This window comes from Labrus bergylta, chromosome 22 (genome assembly GCF_963930695.1).
Source record: "Labrus bergylta chromosome 22, fLabBer1.1, whole genome shotgun sequence".
Taxonomy (NCBI): domain Eukaryota; kingdom Metazoa; phylum Chordata; class Actinopteri; order Labriformes; family Labridae; genus Labrus; species Labrus bergylta.
The window spans coordinates 12,706,245-12,723,272 of NC_089216.1; the positions used below are offsets into that span (position 1 = coordinate 12,706,245).

Sequence of the window (17,028 nt, forward strand, 5' to 3'; positions counted from 1 at the left end):
AACTCTTTGATGAGAAGGAAACACAGTTCACTGTTGCAGAGCCTCAATGAACTGTCCTGCTCCTGGTTCTCTGTGAGCCTGCGGCTGCCCTGACTGTGAGGTACAGTAACTTTCCGCTTGTTTTTGAGTTATTCATGACCTCTGAGCCCTTTCCCCCATGCTCAATTACCCCCCCCCCCCCCCCCCCCCCCCCCAGTCTCCATTTCTCCTCCCTTGTCTCCTGCTCACTTTATTATTGACGGATGTCCTGCGCAGGCGTTTTCATCCATGTGTTGGAGCAGCTTTGCAGGATGCATTCAGGAGTGTGTGTGGGTGTGTGTGGTTGTGTGAGTGTGAGTGTGGGGTAGTTCCTGCCCATCTGTCGGCTGCATTTCTCTCATTCAGGACGGGGTGAAGGTTGTTTTTCACCATCATGCTAGGGGACGGTGTCTCCCATCTAGAACGATCAATTTGCTTCCTTCCTCTTTGGTGCTCATAACACGACGCCTCTGCTCTCAGGCAGCAGGCCAGGAGCTTCCGGACGCTGTTGTGGAGCCTTTATTAATGCCCATTTACCTGAACTGGACGACTCAGCAATGACACAGTTTCCCTTTGATTTTCACTGCTTCTTAAATATGTCATGAGGAATCAGAAAAGTACGGTGGCCCTGAAGGTCTCAACAAAGCAACATTTGCAAAAACCACAAAATTACATAAAACAAAAATGTTTCTGAAACTACAACATTTGGCAATCTAACAAAAAACTACGACATTTCCCAAAACACAAAATAATTAGCATGATGCAAAATGACTTCATACATTACTGCGTCAAAATTAAACAACACACTGAATTTCGCACACAAAAGGAGAACACAGCATTTCAACTTTGAGTTGTTGTTTTTTCTTCTTCGATTTATACTTTATCAATGACTCAAAGGTTCCCTAGGGGCCACCGCGAGTAAAGCTTTAGAAATCCTGAAGCAGAATATGAGTGTAAACTCCCTTGATAAGATTGAATCTTAATGATGAGGCCACGGCTTGTTTATCCAACAATAAGCTGGTCTTCCAGCTTCCTCTCAGACTGTTTCCTCCATCCTGAAGAGGGCTGAAGAGGAGGAAAGCGTTGGTGGGGGAAGTCTGAAACTCTTACCCCTGGACAGCCAGGCACGTACCGCATCTCCCCGAGGGTCCTCATATATATTTTCTCAGCGTGGCACAAAAACACACTGTGCTTTCCTGCCATTACTTCACTCAGAGCAATGGGGGTTTAAAAAAACTAATAGTCCACTAAAAATACCTGGAGCCCGGGGCCTGGGCCAGGGCCTTTCCTGCGCTGCTTCCAGTGTACGCGTGGGCCATTGAGGAAAGAGGAAATGAGCAGATCTGGATGTATGGGGGCTTCCTGCGCGACGTTATAAAGAGTCCCCTCCCTCCAGCCTCTCCTCACAGTGCTGGTCAGAAACACTGGAGGCTGATAAGGAGACCCTGCTTTACATCTCTGTAGACTGAGCTGCGGGGGTTTGAAGGCAGCACGTGGAACGTTAGATCTCGTCCCTGCTGGTCGGGGTAAGTTGGAGGAAGATTTTCTTACTAGATCTACATTTTAATTAGCTTTCTAATAACTGCTTGATGAGCTTTACTTATTTGTTTGAAAGTGGAGATTGGTTTATCCTTGAAATGTAAGGGTTAAATGTAGGGTTTGTCTTGTCCATACATTCAGTTTTAAAATGCTTAAACATAGGATTTCAAATTGTTTTCATTTTGGAGTTTTCCCAACATTGAATGTCTTGAGGAGCTATTATTAGCTACATTTCTATCTATCTTTTAGTGAATTTTAATTATACATGATTAAGACAAAGTGGATGACTCTTGTTTTCTGCGTGCAGGTACGAGTAGGGAGCTGGTCTCACCTAACAGCAGTGTCTGGGACACTCCTGTTTATTTATTCTATCAGTTCCACAGAGGTAAGTCTGCATTGTGCATCAGAATACAATCTTAATTTGGTGCACTGCTTTATTGTTTTATTTATTCTTACCACGCCCTTCCTTGCAGATTGAAATGATGGAAGTGTTGGAGGGATACCGTGCAGACAGAGTGCAGATGATGAGGTCTTCTGCCCCCGCTGAAGGATACGTGAAAGAGTTCACCCGCCACTCCAATGATGTGCTGCTCAACCTGAACGAACTCCGGCACCGCAACATCCTGACTGACACCACCCTGGTCGTCGGCAATGTACAACTGCAGGCACACTGTGCAGTGCTGGTGGCTTGCAGGTTAGTGGAAAAATGAATGCATCGACACAAAATAGTCCCTATTTAGTTTTTTATACCCATCTCCTCTCCACCCACTGTGGCCGTTATCTCTTATTTATATCTCTGCAGTTGATTCATATTTTCTTTTTGTATTTTTCCCTCTTTCCTCTCAGTGGGTTCTTCTACTCGTTTTACTCCCGCTGTGTGCCTCTTCAGGGGCGTGGTGGCAGTGGAGGGCAGCTCATGACCATCTCCCTCCCCGACACCTTAGACCCATCCTGCGTGTCCCTGCTGCTCGACTTCATGTACACCTCCCGCCTCCCTCTGACTCCCAGCACCGTCCCAGGGGTGCTCACCGTGGCAGCCCACCTGCAGATGGACCACGTGGCAGATACCTGCAGGGACTTCATGCAGCTGCACTGGTGAGGGAATAGAAGGACCGCTTATTTGTGCTACCTTGCATGTTTTTCACTGAGTTTTTTTTAAAACATTTTTTTTGTTTTTCAGCAGGGAGAATACGAGTGCAAGACACCCACAAATGGAGCAGGACTCCAGGGTGTCTGTAGCTTGTGTTGCCCCTAAAGGAGGGGACCTGCCCAGACCTGGACCCCAGAGATGTCTCCCAACAGCAGTGGCAACAAGGTACAGAATTACGCCTGTAACTGCACACAATTAAATTACTTCTGCCCTGCTTTGGTCGTTTGTTCAGCTCATTACAGCTCTTCCTGTGTTTCTTCTACAGGGTCCCTGCGGATGTCGGGGGCTCTCTGAAGCCAGGGGCTTTCCTGACCTGCCAGCCTGGGTCAAACAAGCTGAAAGGAGAGCCTGAGTCGCCCCCCATCGGCAGCCCTACTCCATCTCCAGACAGCCCCACACGCTCCAGCTGCCAACCAAATTCCCCTGCAGAATCCAACACCTGCAACAAGAACCTTGTGGTGTGTATAAAAAAAACATGTTATAAATGTATTATAAGTGCCATGAAACTCTTCTTTACCAAAGTGAACGTTTAATTTACAATAGATTTCAAGTGATGAAGTGGATTTATTTCTCCAGAGGGATATCAAAGCCAAGCCGGATCCAAAGGCTTGCAACTGGAAGAAGTACAAGTACATCGTCCTCAACCCGCTCTGTGCATCCACCACGGTGAAGGAGGAAGAGGTGGAGGAAGCACAAAGCCACGCAGCACCTGAGGGCGACAGGATTGGCTCAACACTAAAAGTAGCGACTACAGAGGCGTGGTCTGGAGAAGTGCCTGGTCAGATTGATAGGTAAAGGGATGAGATTTATGAAACAACACATGCAGGAAAACAGTTTTTTTTCACCTGTGTAATTAGATCCATTTCATCTTCAGACAGGGGCAGGCCTCCTGCTACGAGGGTTCTGGCCGAGCCCCTCCCCTCGGGCCACTCCCCTCTGTGCCTCCCCTTCAAAAAGAAGGAGCAGGTATGAATGAAACCTCTCCTATATTTCAGACATGTCACTTTTTTGATGTCTAGGCTCTTATTCAAAGTTTGTTTGCATGTTTCCTCAGTCTCCCCCTGCATTTACCCACACCTGCACCCCACTGATGCTGAAGCTTCCCGCCACACCCAACATGCAATCAAGAGTGAGAACTACTATGCTCCCTTCTGCTATTCTGGAAACCTCCATGCAACCAAGACTGTCTGCTCAGGTGAGACTGTAAAAAAAAAAAAAAAAATGTTCCCATTCAGCATCTTCAACTAAAAACAGAAAACTGACGTTGGCTTTTTGGCCCCTCCAGGTGACAAACCGTACCGCTGTAACGTGTGCGGCGCCCAGTTCAACAGACCGGCCAACCTGAAGACTCACTCCCGCATTCACTCAGGAGAGAAGCCGTATCGCTGTGACACCTGTGGAGCTCGATTTGTTCAGGTGAGGAAATACGATGTTTCCATGAAAGGAGAACGCTTAATGCTTCGGTTACCTCAGGAGTCATTCGAAAAAAAAACTCCCAAAGTGAGAACTATGAGCGAGAAATATCAGGTAGTTGAATGTCAGATGTTTCGTCAACCAGTGCAGAAAAAAAACGTCATTCTAGAGAGGCAAGTCAAAAGTTAACATATTATGATCGTTCGTACCGACAAGTACCCTCGTTTTCCACAAAGAAGAAACCTACAGATCTTCAGCCATTTTTTAGTAATTGTAATTGAGATATTTTCAAATTTGACAACTGCAGAAAGAAGACCAAGTCCGCAGACGAGAAGCTGCTCCAATTAACATTAAATTGAGATGATCACCGTGTGACGTTTCAGGCCCTAGCCCTTCATCAGACATCATGTTAATTGGAGCAGCTTCTGGTGTGCAGACTTTGTCTTCCTTCTGTCTTTGGATGTATTTTCTGGCCAGCGTCCAGTACTCTCGGCTGTGCGTGCTGTTTCATATTTATGTATAAATTGGACAACTGGACATTGTGCAAGAGTTTTCCTGCAATTTCTGTTAATTATAAACAAGAAATAATACAAAATAGGATCCTTAAGACTTCTATTTTTGGTGCCATGGTTTAGAAACAGGTATCAGTCAACATTTACTAGTTTTGCAAGTCTAAATCCTGGCTTCGTGCGAACCCTAGAGGTGTTTTAAAAATCATTCTAAATGGTGGGTGAATTCTTCCAGGTGGGAAACATGTCATACTTGAACCTTTCAGACACACACCATCAATCTGACAACGTTTCCTAAATCAGAATCTTGCCTTTTCTGGTGCTTGAGCTGTCGGTTTGTTGTTTGTTGTCAGGTTGCCCATCTGAGGGCCCACGTTCTGATCCACACCGGGGAGAAACCGTACCCCTGCCACACCTGCGGGACCCGCTTCCGCCACCTGCAAACCCTGAAGAGCCACCTGCGCATTCACACCGGAGAGAAGCCGTATACTGTGAGTGACTGACCAACCACAGCGCAGAATGTAACACTTTTACTTCAACTCCCTTTTTTTTTTTTTTTTTAAATGTTGTGTTTGACCCTTTGTGTTTCAGTGTGAGAAGTGTGACCTTCACTTCCGCCACAAGAGTCAGCTGCGTCTGCACCTGCGGCAGAAACACGGAGCCGTCACCAACACCAAGATCCGCTACAAGGTCCTGACCGAGCCCTACCAGGCTCTGCTGCAGGCCTGCTGAGGAGGGCAGACCAGTGTGTCAGGATAATACCTAAAAAAAAAAAGGATCTTCATTTATAAGAAAATGAGTTAACAAAATCTAAATTATTGGCAACAAGGGTTTGAATATCGTGCTATCTGACAACCTACAAATAACTTTTAAAAGCAGCACATTGTTGGATGGGACTTGGAGTGAAGATTTGTAAGGTCCAGAAGAAATCTGGGTTGTCTTGTCTGAGATGGAGATAATGTTCAGGAATGTGTTTTTGAAGGTTTGTGAAGGTGTAGAGAGAGGGGAGGAAGAAATTGAAGAAGAAGGAGACGTATTTTAAGGATGCATGTCGCTGGATTTTGAATGTGCATGTCGGAACGAAAGAGAAAGCAAGTTTTAAGAAGGGTGTTCATTTTCATTTGTGTTAAGTCTGGAGATGCAGTTAATCTTCGTTAAGTTACAGCAGTTTCCTCTGACCTATATATTTAACTCATATTTAACTGAACCTTTAGGCCTGGGGCCTGCATGTATCAAGAGAAAGAAAGTATGAAGTGAATTCTTCTCAAACAGTCCAGGCAGGCAAAGGACTTAGCTGTCTTATAGTGAAGTAGACTTGTTAAATGAGATTTAGTTTTCTAAGATGAGCACTGAGAAAAGATGATAATGGCATTCATTATGTATGTGTATGGGTTCATTTGCTGGACAAAGATGGTTTTGTACAATTTAAATTAAATCTTTTTTTTAACATCAATTGGAGCTTTTGTGTTCAGTGTGTCGTTAAAAATAATAATACTGCATGTTTAAAACTGTATACAAAGTGCTGGGCAGTCCAATCGTGTTTCTAAGCTCATACAGCAGTGTGCACTCTGCCAGACTTCCCTCCTTCAGCCTCTCTCCTCCCTGGACTTCCTTCCTCTCTCATTACCGCACTCTTTCTCCCCATGAATCATGTCTTCATCGTTTTCCACCTTCTTGTTTTTGTTCTGCCCCTTTGGGTACTTTTGTGGAAACAATGAAGCGTAGGGCACCTGCTTCCTCCAGGTTCCCTAACGCTGGGTACTCTTTGCATGACCAGACGACCACACGTGTGCAAGTTCACCGGTGTTTCCTGGAGGTGAGGAGGTCGACCGTGGTAGGGGCTGCAGACTCCTGCTGAACTCTCCCACCCTCTGTCACCCCCTCCCCACACAGGCTTCCTGCTCCCTGATGAGTTGTGGCTAGCTGGGCTTATTGTCTGAGCTCCTTAGACAAACGTTGGAAGTTTGATGGGACTTTCCAACATTTGCCCTCCCTCTTCCACTAAAAACACAAAGTACATGACATGTTTTTGTTCTCCTACATCACTTTCTGGGGTCTCCCCTCCTATTGATTAAATGTAGGCACAAAAAGTTGAACAGAAAAGAGGAGGTGAAACATGTGAGGAAGTTAATATTTCATTGGAAATGTGTATTTCAAGAAGTAAATTACTGGAAGATCAAACTGAAACTGCAGAAAACTTCATCACGCTGCTAAATATCATTGTATGTACATTTTTTGGAGAAGTATTTCCTTCCTCAGGGCACATTAAAAATAGAAATGTTAGAATGTGTATCAAGTCCCTGGGGGGATATCGGCCTCTACACTCATAAAAAACAGCTTTTGGGCATCAATTGGTTTGGCATAAAACAATTATGTTTGCTTTATTTAAATATATCATGCTTGTGATCAGACATGTTTTAATCGAATTAGATTAGGTTAACAAGTGTTAACAAAGTTATGTTAGTTCGATTTTTGGGGGGTTTGAAACCTCCTCTTGTTGTTTTTCAATCAACCCTGATGCCTTTAAGCGCCAATCAGTGTTCAATACAAGGCAAACATGACAGCTAATACAAACTCTATAACAGGGCTCATTTCTTGCTTTTGAGCAATATATACAAAGCAAATATGAAGAAAAATAATTAAGGAATGACATTGCAACACAATCTCTTTTCATACAGATAAGGGGGAAACACATTATGTAAGCCTCTACGTATTTGATTGAAATGTTTAAATTCAATTAACATAATAACTGAGGTCAAAATAATCTCAAAGCGTGCATTTGCAAATAGTGCTCAGAAAATATGTTGGTCTCCCTCTAGTGGTAGACATGTGGAAACACAGGACTGTTTTCTGGTGGCAAGAGAGGTAAAAGACAATTCATTTTGAATCTTTGGTTTGGATCCCCCTTATTTTAAGGGCTGTCAAACGATTAACAGTTTTATTTCAGATGAGTGCATTTTTGAAATTCCATTATTTTTTGCATGAAAATATGAATCAGTAATGAAAAAATATCACCAGTAATCTGCTCGCAAATCAGAATTGGCAAAGGACACAAATTCTATTCGAGAATATGTGAAATTTTACATTAAAAAAACGTGAACGATGAAGTTTACTTGAAACCCGAAAAACACTGTGGAGATTTTACAAGCTATCAAACTACATTTGTTTTAGAAACAAGACAGTTAACAGAAAAGAGAAAAGCTATTCCCTTTCAGCCACCATGAGACTAATTCTTGCTGGTAGACTTCTTGTTACTTCTTTGATTAATTCTTATTTTACAAGTGAATATTTCCACTTTTATTTCACTTTCGGTTTGTTGTAGGCAATCAGGAGCTTTAATGTTTCTGCTGCTAGTGACTTAAAGTTGATTTGAATACTTGTTTTTAATATTTGAGGATAAATATATCTCCCGACACTGTTATTATTTATCATCGTGTCAAATCATGCGCACGCTTCTGAGGGTACTGCGCAGGCGCGGATCATTTACACATAAGCCTGTGTGGAGAGTGTTCAACTTCTCCGGTGTTTTCATGGTGATAGAAAGAAAGCGGTTGTCATTTTGTGAACTTGGAGGCTGTGGACCATGTGCTATTCCGAAGAAAGATGACAAACTAAGGGTGAGGTGTCTCGAGTTTAACTTCTTAAGGTCGGGACCTGATCCAGAATCGAGTCTTAAAGATTTCATTTGAAGGGGTTATGAAAGGGTTAATGTAGAGATTGTAAACATGGCCATAGTAACTGCACTCATACCGATACACACACACACACATTTATAAAGACAGCTGGTGAATAACTCAAAACGTTTTCGAAATATATCATTGTCACTGTGTCGTTAAAAAAAAAAAAATATTGTATCCATTTTTTGGAGCATTGTGCTTCGTTTGTGTCGTTACAACAGTGCGCATGCGCAGTGTTGAGCTTACGTCAAGACGTCAAGCACTTGGGAGTTATGATGGGAGAGAACACGTGCAGGGTATCCAACGCACGTTCTCGTTATTCTACCTGAAGAAGGTGGTTGTGTAGTGTGTGTGTGTGTGTGTGTGTGTGTGTGTGTGTGTGTGTGTGTGTGTGTGTGTGTGTGTGTGTGTGTGTGTGTGTGTGTGTGTGTGTGTGTGTGTGTGTGTGTGTGAGTGTGAGAGAGAGAGAGAGAGAGAGAGAGAGAGAGAGAGAGAGAGAGAGAGAGAGAGAGAGAGAGAGAGAGAGAGAGAGAGAGAGAGAGAGAGAGAGAGAGAGAGATAGATCCATAGTCCTGCAGGTTTTGCTGCACATTTCATCTGAACAATTGTTGCATTTTGCACACCATGTTCGCAACTAAATTTGAAGAAATAACTAGTTTGGTATGAAGAAGTAAAACAAAGTGTTTATTTTCAAACAAACTGTTTTAATCCTTTTTTATGTTTCAAGTGAAATGAACAATTCCAGCAGCTGCAGGTCAACTTAAAGAACATGTTAGTTAAACATGACAGTTTTTCCATATAAGTGGATTAGTCACATTGAAGAGGAGGCACTCTTAACAGGAAATGATACTACAACGCCTCCTGATGTTGCCGTACTATCAGGTCACAGAAAGACGAAAGTAGCTGCATGCTGGAGACAGTAGTTGTGTTTCACGAGACATGTCAGAAGGGGGGGATTTCTCTGTTTTTATGCATCTTGTACTTCCCCCGTTGCTGCTTGATGTGTAACTCTCTCTCTTTCCCATTCGACCTCGGAAAGATGATTGGCTTCTATGTTAGAAATAAGTCTGGCTTTGCCTTCACTGCCATGACACAAACTTGCTTAAGATACATTTCTGTCTGTGATTTATTATGGTGACATGTTGTGTATGCATGTATCCTCATCCACTTCATGGTCTCTTGATTCGGTGTATAATGCATCTCTTTGTTTGATTACTAAAGTCCCTTACACATCCCTTTATTCTTTATGATCTTGTGACTTGGACATCATTACCAACTCGCAGACAAATCATATATATATCATATTTTTATTTACAAAGCCATACTGCCTCTATACCCTCCTTTTTAATTCAGCCCTACTAGTTTCAATCCTTTCATTTGTTGATCTTGACTGTACCCTAAGTTTGAAGAGATCTGGAGTAAACAGCCAATTCCTATTATTTACCTTTTGGCATGGAATAAAAGTCAGAAAAAGCTATAATCAGAGTAACTGATATGGCCGAGTAAATTTAAGAGTGTCTTAAAGAAAGTGGTGACAGAGGCATGTCGTTGTTCTTGAAATACCATTGTTCATTTGCATTCTTTGCATACCTTGGCCAGGTCTCTTTTTAAGAAGAGATTTTGAATCCAAGATTTCCTAGTAAAATAAAACGGGGGGGTACTGAGTTGCTTGATGAGGCGGGTGTGAGCGGCGAGCAGAGGTGAGGTGAATGGGGGGGGGGGGGGAGCCCGAGATCCACAGAGCAGAAGTTTGACACAGTTGTATTAAAAAAAACTTGAGTGTTTGAGGTCCTCACCGTCAAATGTTCTCCTCTCGTGAATAATGTTTTTGAACTTCCTGCACAGCTTCTTTTTTTTTTTTTGGAATGTATTCAAACAACTAGCGGCAAATTATCCATTAGAGTTAGTTAGACTTCATTCATTGAAAACCCTGGCGAGAAGGAATGTGTGGGGAAAAAAAAAAGGTGTCCTGACAGGGAAAGTTGTGAGGCTGTAAAAGGGATTTTCGCAATAGTAAGTGGGAGACACCCACTCAGAACAGCTGATCCCTGTGGTGTAGGCGGAGGAACATGTTTCAGAATCAGGTTGAACACCAATTACATTCACATACACAAAGAATTTGTCTTGGTGTTCATTGGTGCAAAAAAAAAAAACCCTACATAAATGTATATTAAATGTAGCAAGTATGTGCTGCATTGTGAAATAGTGCTTCAACGAAATGGCTTTGCTGAATGCACATTTCTAAATATAGTGTGTACGCTTCCCCTCAGATCAGTTTTCAGTTTTCTCTCAAAATGTGTAGCCTAGCTTCAGTGCCATTAGTACTCCAACAAGTTTCTCAATAAAGTAGTCGGCTGACTGACATCTCCTGTGGTTTATATACTTAGTCTTTGTTTTTTTAATTTTTAGTTCTTAATCTAACCCCAACTAAAAATAAAAATAAAAACTATCCCTTTAAATCCTTCAGAAACAATGACAAGGTGTCAAACTTACGTTTCATAATACCAGAGACTTATGTGCATTTGTAAAGTGGTTTTAAAGTTGCTAAATATAGACATCCTGACTTTTGAGGATATTATCTCATTACTGCATTCATGACGACTACATGCAGGAATATGATATTTGAACTGTTGAATATCAACAGTAGCATACCAAACAATCTCGTTGGGTTATTTCACTTTTGAACATGAGGAGACTTCTTCATGGCTGATCCATGAAACACTTCATTGTCAGCAGTCATTGTCAGAGTTCACCTCTCACCTATATCTCCCTCTCAAATAAAGGCCATCACGTTAAGCAGCAGAGTCACACTTAAATGACTCAAGCGGGGGAATCTAGTCCGTGGGGAGTTAATCATTATCGCTGTTGACAACCACAGAGAGGATCAGAGACCTGCCCTGCCCGCTGAAGGAGAGACATATCACCTGCGTGTATGCTTCACTCTCCTAATCTGCCGCTATCTCTCTTTTTACACTCTGGTTTCTTTTATTTTTGCAGCTGGACCTCTGTGGGACATGACCAAGGCCAGGCCCGAAGCAGAGGGCCAGAGCGATGAGGCGGAGGGTCCGGATGGAGGCTGGGGCTGGGTGCTGGTCGGTGCCCTCTTCGTCAGCACCAGTCTCGTGTTCGGCCTGATGCGGAGCCTGGGGATCTTCTTTGTGGAGTTTGTTCAGTACTTTGACGAGAGCGCGCAGGCCATCTCCTGGATCTCCTCCACGGGGCTGGCAGCGCAGCAGTTCTTCAGTGAGTCCAAGTGTGAAGCTGTAATAATGTTTTTCTGATACAAGCAAGATAACACAGAATGCGATATAACTGTGGGGAAGCACAGACAGAGAGAGGGAGGGAGGGAGGGAGGGAGGGAGGGAGAGGGAGGGAGAGGGAGGGAGAGAGAGAGAGAGAGAGAGAGAGAGAGATTTTGAACCATGCTACGGTAAAGGCTGCCACATATTAACCCTTTAACAAGCAGCAGCCTGTCACTCATTAGAAACACACGCTACCCTGACAAATATTTATTTATTTATTTATATTTAGTGACCAAATACAGCTGTCTGTGCTCTGGTTGAACATTTGAGTCAATGTTTACATAATGTAAAGTATGTTTTAATGATGATCTGGTACAAACGCATGCAGAAAGAGTGTGTTCTGTATAGCTTTTAATGTTTCTACAACCATAAAATGGATCGAAGCTGGGGTACAAACGGAGCGAGGTAGATTTTGTGGCGCATTGTCGTCATCCTCAAAAGTATAAAACTGTCTTTCTCTGCCAGTTTCAGCTAGGTGCACAGGCAGATTTAACACACGGTGGCAGATTTATTGCAGTCCATCCTCCTTTTTGTTAAGAGCATTTAAATCATTGGTTGCTGTAGAGATGGAAGGAAGACTAATCAGGCGTATTCAGTCACAAAGTAAAAAGTGGTTTAAACTGCACACGACATCAAGTCTGCTTTTCACTTCCTCTGTCGTTGTTCAAATATAACTGGAGGGCTTAATGCTAATGGTGCTGTGTGTTTGTTTGCAGGTCCTCTGGGTGCAGCGCTGTGTAATGCATATGAGACTCGGTTGGTGGTGATGACGGGGGGATGTCTCGCTGGACTCGGCCTTATACTCGCCTCTCAGGCCACCTGTCTGACTCACCTCTACCTCACCATGGGTCTTACAGCAGGTAACAGCCAGTCAAAGCAGCTCGTCCTTGTTTACTCAGTTAACCGTTGACATAGTTAACTGCGGGTAGATTAAGTGACCCCTCACAGTCGCTCTCCATTTCCCTCCCGTCCAGGTCTGGGATGGGGGCTTGTCTTCACCCCCATGGTGGCTACGGTCATGGCTCACTTCACCCGCAGACGCACCCTGGCATTGGGGCTGGCCTTCTCAAGCATCGGCCTCTCCTCCTTCGCTTTCAACCCGCTCTTTCAGCTGCTGATAGAGAAGTACGCTTGGCGGGGGGCCCTGCTGATTCTGGGGGGGCTCAGCCTCAATATAGTGCCCTGCGGGGCCCTCATACGGCCACAGCGACGCTCAAAAGCAGCAAAAAAGGTGACACAAAAACCCGACAATCAGCACCTGTTTTACATGTTTTGTTCAATTCTTGATTTTATCATGAAGGAGTCAGTTTTGTTGTTTGGTGGAATAATTAATTAACACTAAATTTAGCCGCTCCTATAAAGTAAACGTAAAATACATTTAAAGTAATTAAATGCTAAGGAGAGTTTTGGTGGGTTTTCAGCCCTGCACATTGCCTTAAGGCTGTCTTAAGCTTAATTTAGATCGATAAATGGTTCTATTTTGTTCAGTGAAGCTCAACATTTCCGCTTATTTTCTCTCCCCTTAGATCGCTTCAGAGTCCAAGCCATCACATGTTTCCTTGCTGCAGCGAGTCTCCTCCCACCTGGAGCTGTCGCTGCTCTTCGAGAGGCCGTACATCACCTACACGTTAGCCGTCACGCTTCTGAACGTCGGCTACTTCGTGCCTTACTTTCACCTTGTCGCCCACAGCCGTCAGGCCGGCTTCTCCGAGTACCAGGCGGCGTTCGTCATGTCGGCTGCCGGCGCCACAGACATCCTGGGCCGCGTTGTGTCCGGCTGGTTCTCAGACCTCGGCCACTTCCGGCTCATTCATTTACTGAGCGCGTGGACGACACTGGCCGGCGTTTTCATCATGCTGCTTCCTGTGAGCTCCCTGTCCGGGTCTTACTCTGCTCTGGTGTCGATCAGCCTCCTCTACGGCTTCTGCTCCGGGGCGCTGACCTCGCTGGTGTTCGCCGTGGTGCCCATGATTGTGGGTGTGGAGCGTGTGATGGGGGGTCTCGGGCTGCTGCAGCTCATCGAGAGTGGGGCCGGACTGCTTGGGGCTCCTCTGTCAGGTATGACCACATCAGCAGAAAGTGTAATATTAAGGTCATCACATGAAGGTCAGTGTTAGGTCATGTTATCTAAAGTGACCTAAATCCATCCCTCAACAAAAGTTAACAAACTGAGGCTGAAGTAGTTAAACATTAATGTGACCCATCGGGGTCAGGCAGCTGTCTTACTCCTTCTTTTGTTTTCTTTTGAAGGTCTACCATTCACACATCACCTAACCACAAGCTTTAACATACACCCTACATTGTTTTACACAATTACCTAAAAGGTTCGAAACACAAAAAGTCATTTTCTAACTAAACCTTTAGGGGTGTCAATCCACTCAGATAGTCTACATTTTATTTGCCAAGGTTTTAAGATACAATGTGTGACTGAGGCCTAGTCCACACGTAGGTGGTTGAAAATGTGGCTTTTTTTCATTCACACCTTTTAGGTTACTGCAAATGTACCTTTATAAAAACTCCTTACAAGGGTGAAGATTTTCAGGAACTTGGGGGCGCGCTGGTGGCGCAATGGTTAGGGCGCGCGTCCCATGCATTGAGACTCTCGTCTCGAGCGGTGGGCCCGGGTTCGCCTCCACCCGTGGCCCCCCTCCGCATGTCATTCCCCGCTCTCTCTCCCTGGTTTCCGACTCTATCCACTGTCCTCTCTCTGCATTAAAGGCACGAAAAGCCCAAAAATAAATCTAAAAAAAATGTATGGACTCGGCCTCAGTTGATACCGCTTCCTGAGTGAAGAAGTACTATTCTGACTTTATGTATTCATGAGTTTAGGTGTAGTTAAAAAAATGGAACCCAGGAAGAAGTGTAGTTTTTTTACCGCTCAGACAACATGCTCAGAGCTGTTCCCAGTATTTGTGAAGTGATGTTTGTTGTGGTTTTGCCCCCACACTTGTTGCTTCACCCTTATCATGTTTCTCTATTCTTAAATAACTCATTAAACTAATCTAGGTCCCTCCATGTAGACAGCAGGTGTTCGTAAAAACCTGATGACATATTACAAACAAATATTGTGCAATATGTGAAGTATGTAACAGCTTCTTAAAATAGAGGCAACTTTACCTTTCTGTTGCAATATCCCTGCACACTCGACTCACGATGTCAGACCAAAATGTTTTTCCTAATCAGACAAGAGGCAGAGTGTTGATGATGAGTCTGAAACTAGTTTTACCAGATCTTCTGTGAAAAACAAACATCCAGCTCAGCTGAAGTTCCTCTTTGGATGTCATTTGAGAACTTACTCCTTTTAAAACACTTTCATAGCAGCATCACACAACTTTCAGTAGTGTTCAGTAGTCAAGAGCACACGAACGAAGACCAAGACACACCCGAGACCAGAGTGCTCCAAGACAAGACCAAGACATTTAGGAATCAAGACCAAATCAAAACCAAGAGCAAGGCAGGGTGAGACCGAGAAAAGACCAAGACCATAAATATCAATAAAAAAATCACTCACTTAGACCGTAACACTGGGAAGGTTGCAGCCGTAACCAGGGAATACAAATCTAATTATTCTACAATTCACTTAGCAGACGCTTTTGTCCAAAGCGACGTACATCAGAGAGTAAGAACAACACAAGCAAGGAACCAGAAAAAAAAAGGAAACAATGTCAGTAAGAGCAAACGATCAGCTTTGAGTCTGATTGGACACACAGGTGCTGACAGGAAGTGACCAGAGGCAAAGCACAACATTGAGGGCAGTTCTTGAGAGCTCTAATCAGTATAGAAACCATCTTATAAGTCGTCGTTATCAAACAAAAACCATCATCATCATCATCAATAATATGGAGACCATCATCATTAAGTTAGTAGGTATTCATGAAAGAGCTGGGTCTTTAGCTTTTTCTTAAAGGTGACGAGGGACTTAATTATGAATGATTTTTTTGTAGAAAGGGGGCGTTTTTTTTTCCTTTGACTCAAAGGAATGACGTGGAAAAATTGCCTATCAGTGGTGGTCTTTACCGGTCTTGATTTAAAATCCAGAGTCTGCCCAGTCTAAGACCGAGACAAGACAAAGTAAAAAAGATGAGACCTAGATCTTCAAAAAGTGGTCTTGAGACCAACGCTACCTTTCAGAGTCACAATAAGACCTGTGATGCTTATCTTTTTGAATGCATAACACATGACTTAGTACTTTAAGGTGAAGTCACAGATATTTAATCATCACTTGCACAGAGAAGAGCCTTTTTGTTCTCTTAATGTATCCTGTAAAGTATGTCTGCCCTTTTTTCTGTTTCTCTCATGTTAAACTGAATATTCTCTCTTCTCCACATCCAAAGGGTTTCTGAAGGACGTCACTGGTAACTACATCGCTTCCTTCATCATGGCGGGTAGTTTCCCCATCCTCGGCACTCTGACCATGGCCACTCTGCCTCACTACTTCTCCTGCAAAGATCCGCCCGCTCCTCAAAGAGAATCGCCTGACGACAAAGAGAAGAGTTTACACCCGGAGCTGGAGCAGATGAACAGTTTGCCTTCGGACACGGGTCACTGAGGAGATCTGTCAGGTGGATAAAATGAGACTCGTATGAGCTGCAGGACTGAGGGTTGGAAGGATCAAGTTTTTTTTTTTTTTTTAAACTGAAGAAACCATCAGTTTATATGCTGCTGCCCGTGTGTGTGCATTCATACCTCACTGACCCAGAGCACAAAGAAAGACGCCTGCTGTGGAAACACAACCAGCAGAAAGGGGCCACTCTTTGTTATACATAGAAACCTCAGTTTAAGTCTGTATCTGCCTCAGAGTAAAACATGTGATTACTTGGATTTCAGAGTAAACATGAATGAAGTCTGGTGGCTGAACAGTACTGTACTGTCTTCACATTCTAAACAATGATTTATTAAGCCCGGACTCAAAGCTTTAAATGTCCTTCAGTGCATTATGTTTCTAAGCAGGAACACAAGACTCCATTCTCTGACTGAAGAATCATCGCTTTTAGAAGCACTTTGTACTTTTGTAAATGACAAACCCTAGTCTGTTGTAATCAGAGATGTTGAACTGACTGAACACCCGGGTCACTGTGACCTGCCGCTATACCTGCCAGGCTGAGTTGATTCAGGCAGGTCTGTGCAATCGAAAAGATGTGTCGCCTTCTTTTAACTTTATTGCTCTGTCAGGCAGTGAACAGCAGAGCTCCAATAAAAACCAGCTTTTAATTTTTTTTAACTAGCACTTTGTGAATCATACCTCCACCAGTCATATTTCCAGTCTGCTACAGCACACTGTTATTTGTTATGTGATGTTTTGTACTCAATCTTAATTAAAAAAAGCTGAGTTTAATCATCTAAAATGAACCCTTTATATTGCACTTTTATTTGACACTTTTTCTGTTATGATGCAAACTCATTCACAAAATGCTACCGCC

At 43.5% G+C, this 17,028-nt stretch overlaps 2 protein-coding genes across 3 annotated transcripts; both read left to right on the forward strand.

Moving 5' to 3' along the window:
- The first annotated feature begins 204 nt into the window (after positions 1-204).
- Positions 205-6,082, forward strand: bcl6b (BCL6B transcription repressor). Its single transcript, XM_020629168.3, has 12 exons — positions 205-1,544; positions 1,865-1,942; positions 2,031-2,251; positions 2,404-2,652; positions 2,738-2,872; positions 2,973-3,165; positions 3,284-3,498; positions 3,582-3,673; positions 3,762-3,902; positions 3,993-4,123; positions 4,983-5,120; positions 5,221-6,082. The coding sequence occupies exons 3-12, from the start codon at positions 2,037-2,039 to the stop codon at positions 5,359-5,361; spliced, it is 1,650 nt and encodes a 549-aa protein (XP_020484824.1). The 5' UTR covers positions 205-1,544; positions 1,865-1,942; positions 2,031-2,036; the 3' UTR covers positions 5,362-6,082.
- A 2,021-nt stretch (positions 6,083-8,103) lies between these two features.
- slc16a13 (solute carrier family 16 member 13) lies at positions 8,104-16,957 on the forward strand. 2 transcript variants are annotated; one of them, XM_020629158.3, is made up of 6 exons: positions 8,104-8,246; positions 11,304-11,549; positions 12,325-12,468; positions 12,583-12,839; positions 13,135-13,666; positions 15,943-16,957. In XM_020629158.3, exons 2-6 carry the CDS (start codon positions 11,321-11,323, stop codon positions 16,155-16,157), a joined length of 1,377 nt encoding a protein of 458 aa, XP_020484814.1. In that variant the 5' UTR covers positions 8,104-8,246; positions 11,304-11,320; the 3' UTR covers positions 16,158-16,957. The 2 variants fall into 2 exon arrangements, with proteins under 2 accessions (XP_020484814.1, XP_029132318.1); XM_029276485.2 differs by lacking the exon at positions 8,104-8,246 and having other exon boundaries at positions 11,128-11,549.
- The last annotated feature ends 71 nt before the right edge of the window (positions 16,958-17,028 follow it).

What these genes read in the sequence shown, in the direction of transcription:
- bcl6b (XM_020629168.3), top strand. Translation starts at nt 2,037, where the DNA reads ATGATGGAAGTGTTGGAGGGATACCGTGCAGACAGAGTGCAGATGATG. An exon ending in GACTTCATGCAGCTGCACTG is followed by an intron (nt 2,653 to 2,737) that starts GTGAGGGAATAG and finishes TTTGTTTTTCAG; the next exon opens with CAGGGAGAATACGAGTGCAA. An exon ending in CCAACAGCAGTGGCAACAAG is followed by an intron (nt 2,873 to 2,972) that starts GTACAGAATTAC and finishes TTTCTTCTACAG; the next exon opens with GGTCCCTGCGGATGTCGGGG.
- slc16a13 (XM_020629158.3), top strand. Translation starts at nt 11,321, where the DNA reads ATGACCAAGGCCAGGCCCGAAGCAGAGGGCCAGAGCGATGAGGCGGAG. An exon ending in CACCATGGGTCTTACAGCAG is followed by an intron (nt 12,469 to 12,582) that starts GTAACAGCCAGT and finishes CCTCCCGTCCAG; the next exon opens with GTCTGGGATGGGGGCTTGTC. An exon ending in GCTTGGGGCTCCTCTGTCAG is followed by an intron (nt 13,667 to 15,942) that starts GTATGACCACAT and finishes CCACATCCAAAG; the next exon opens with GGTTTCTGAAGGACGTCACT.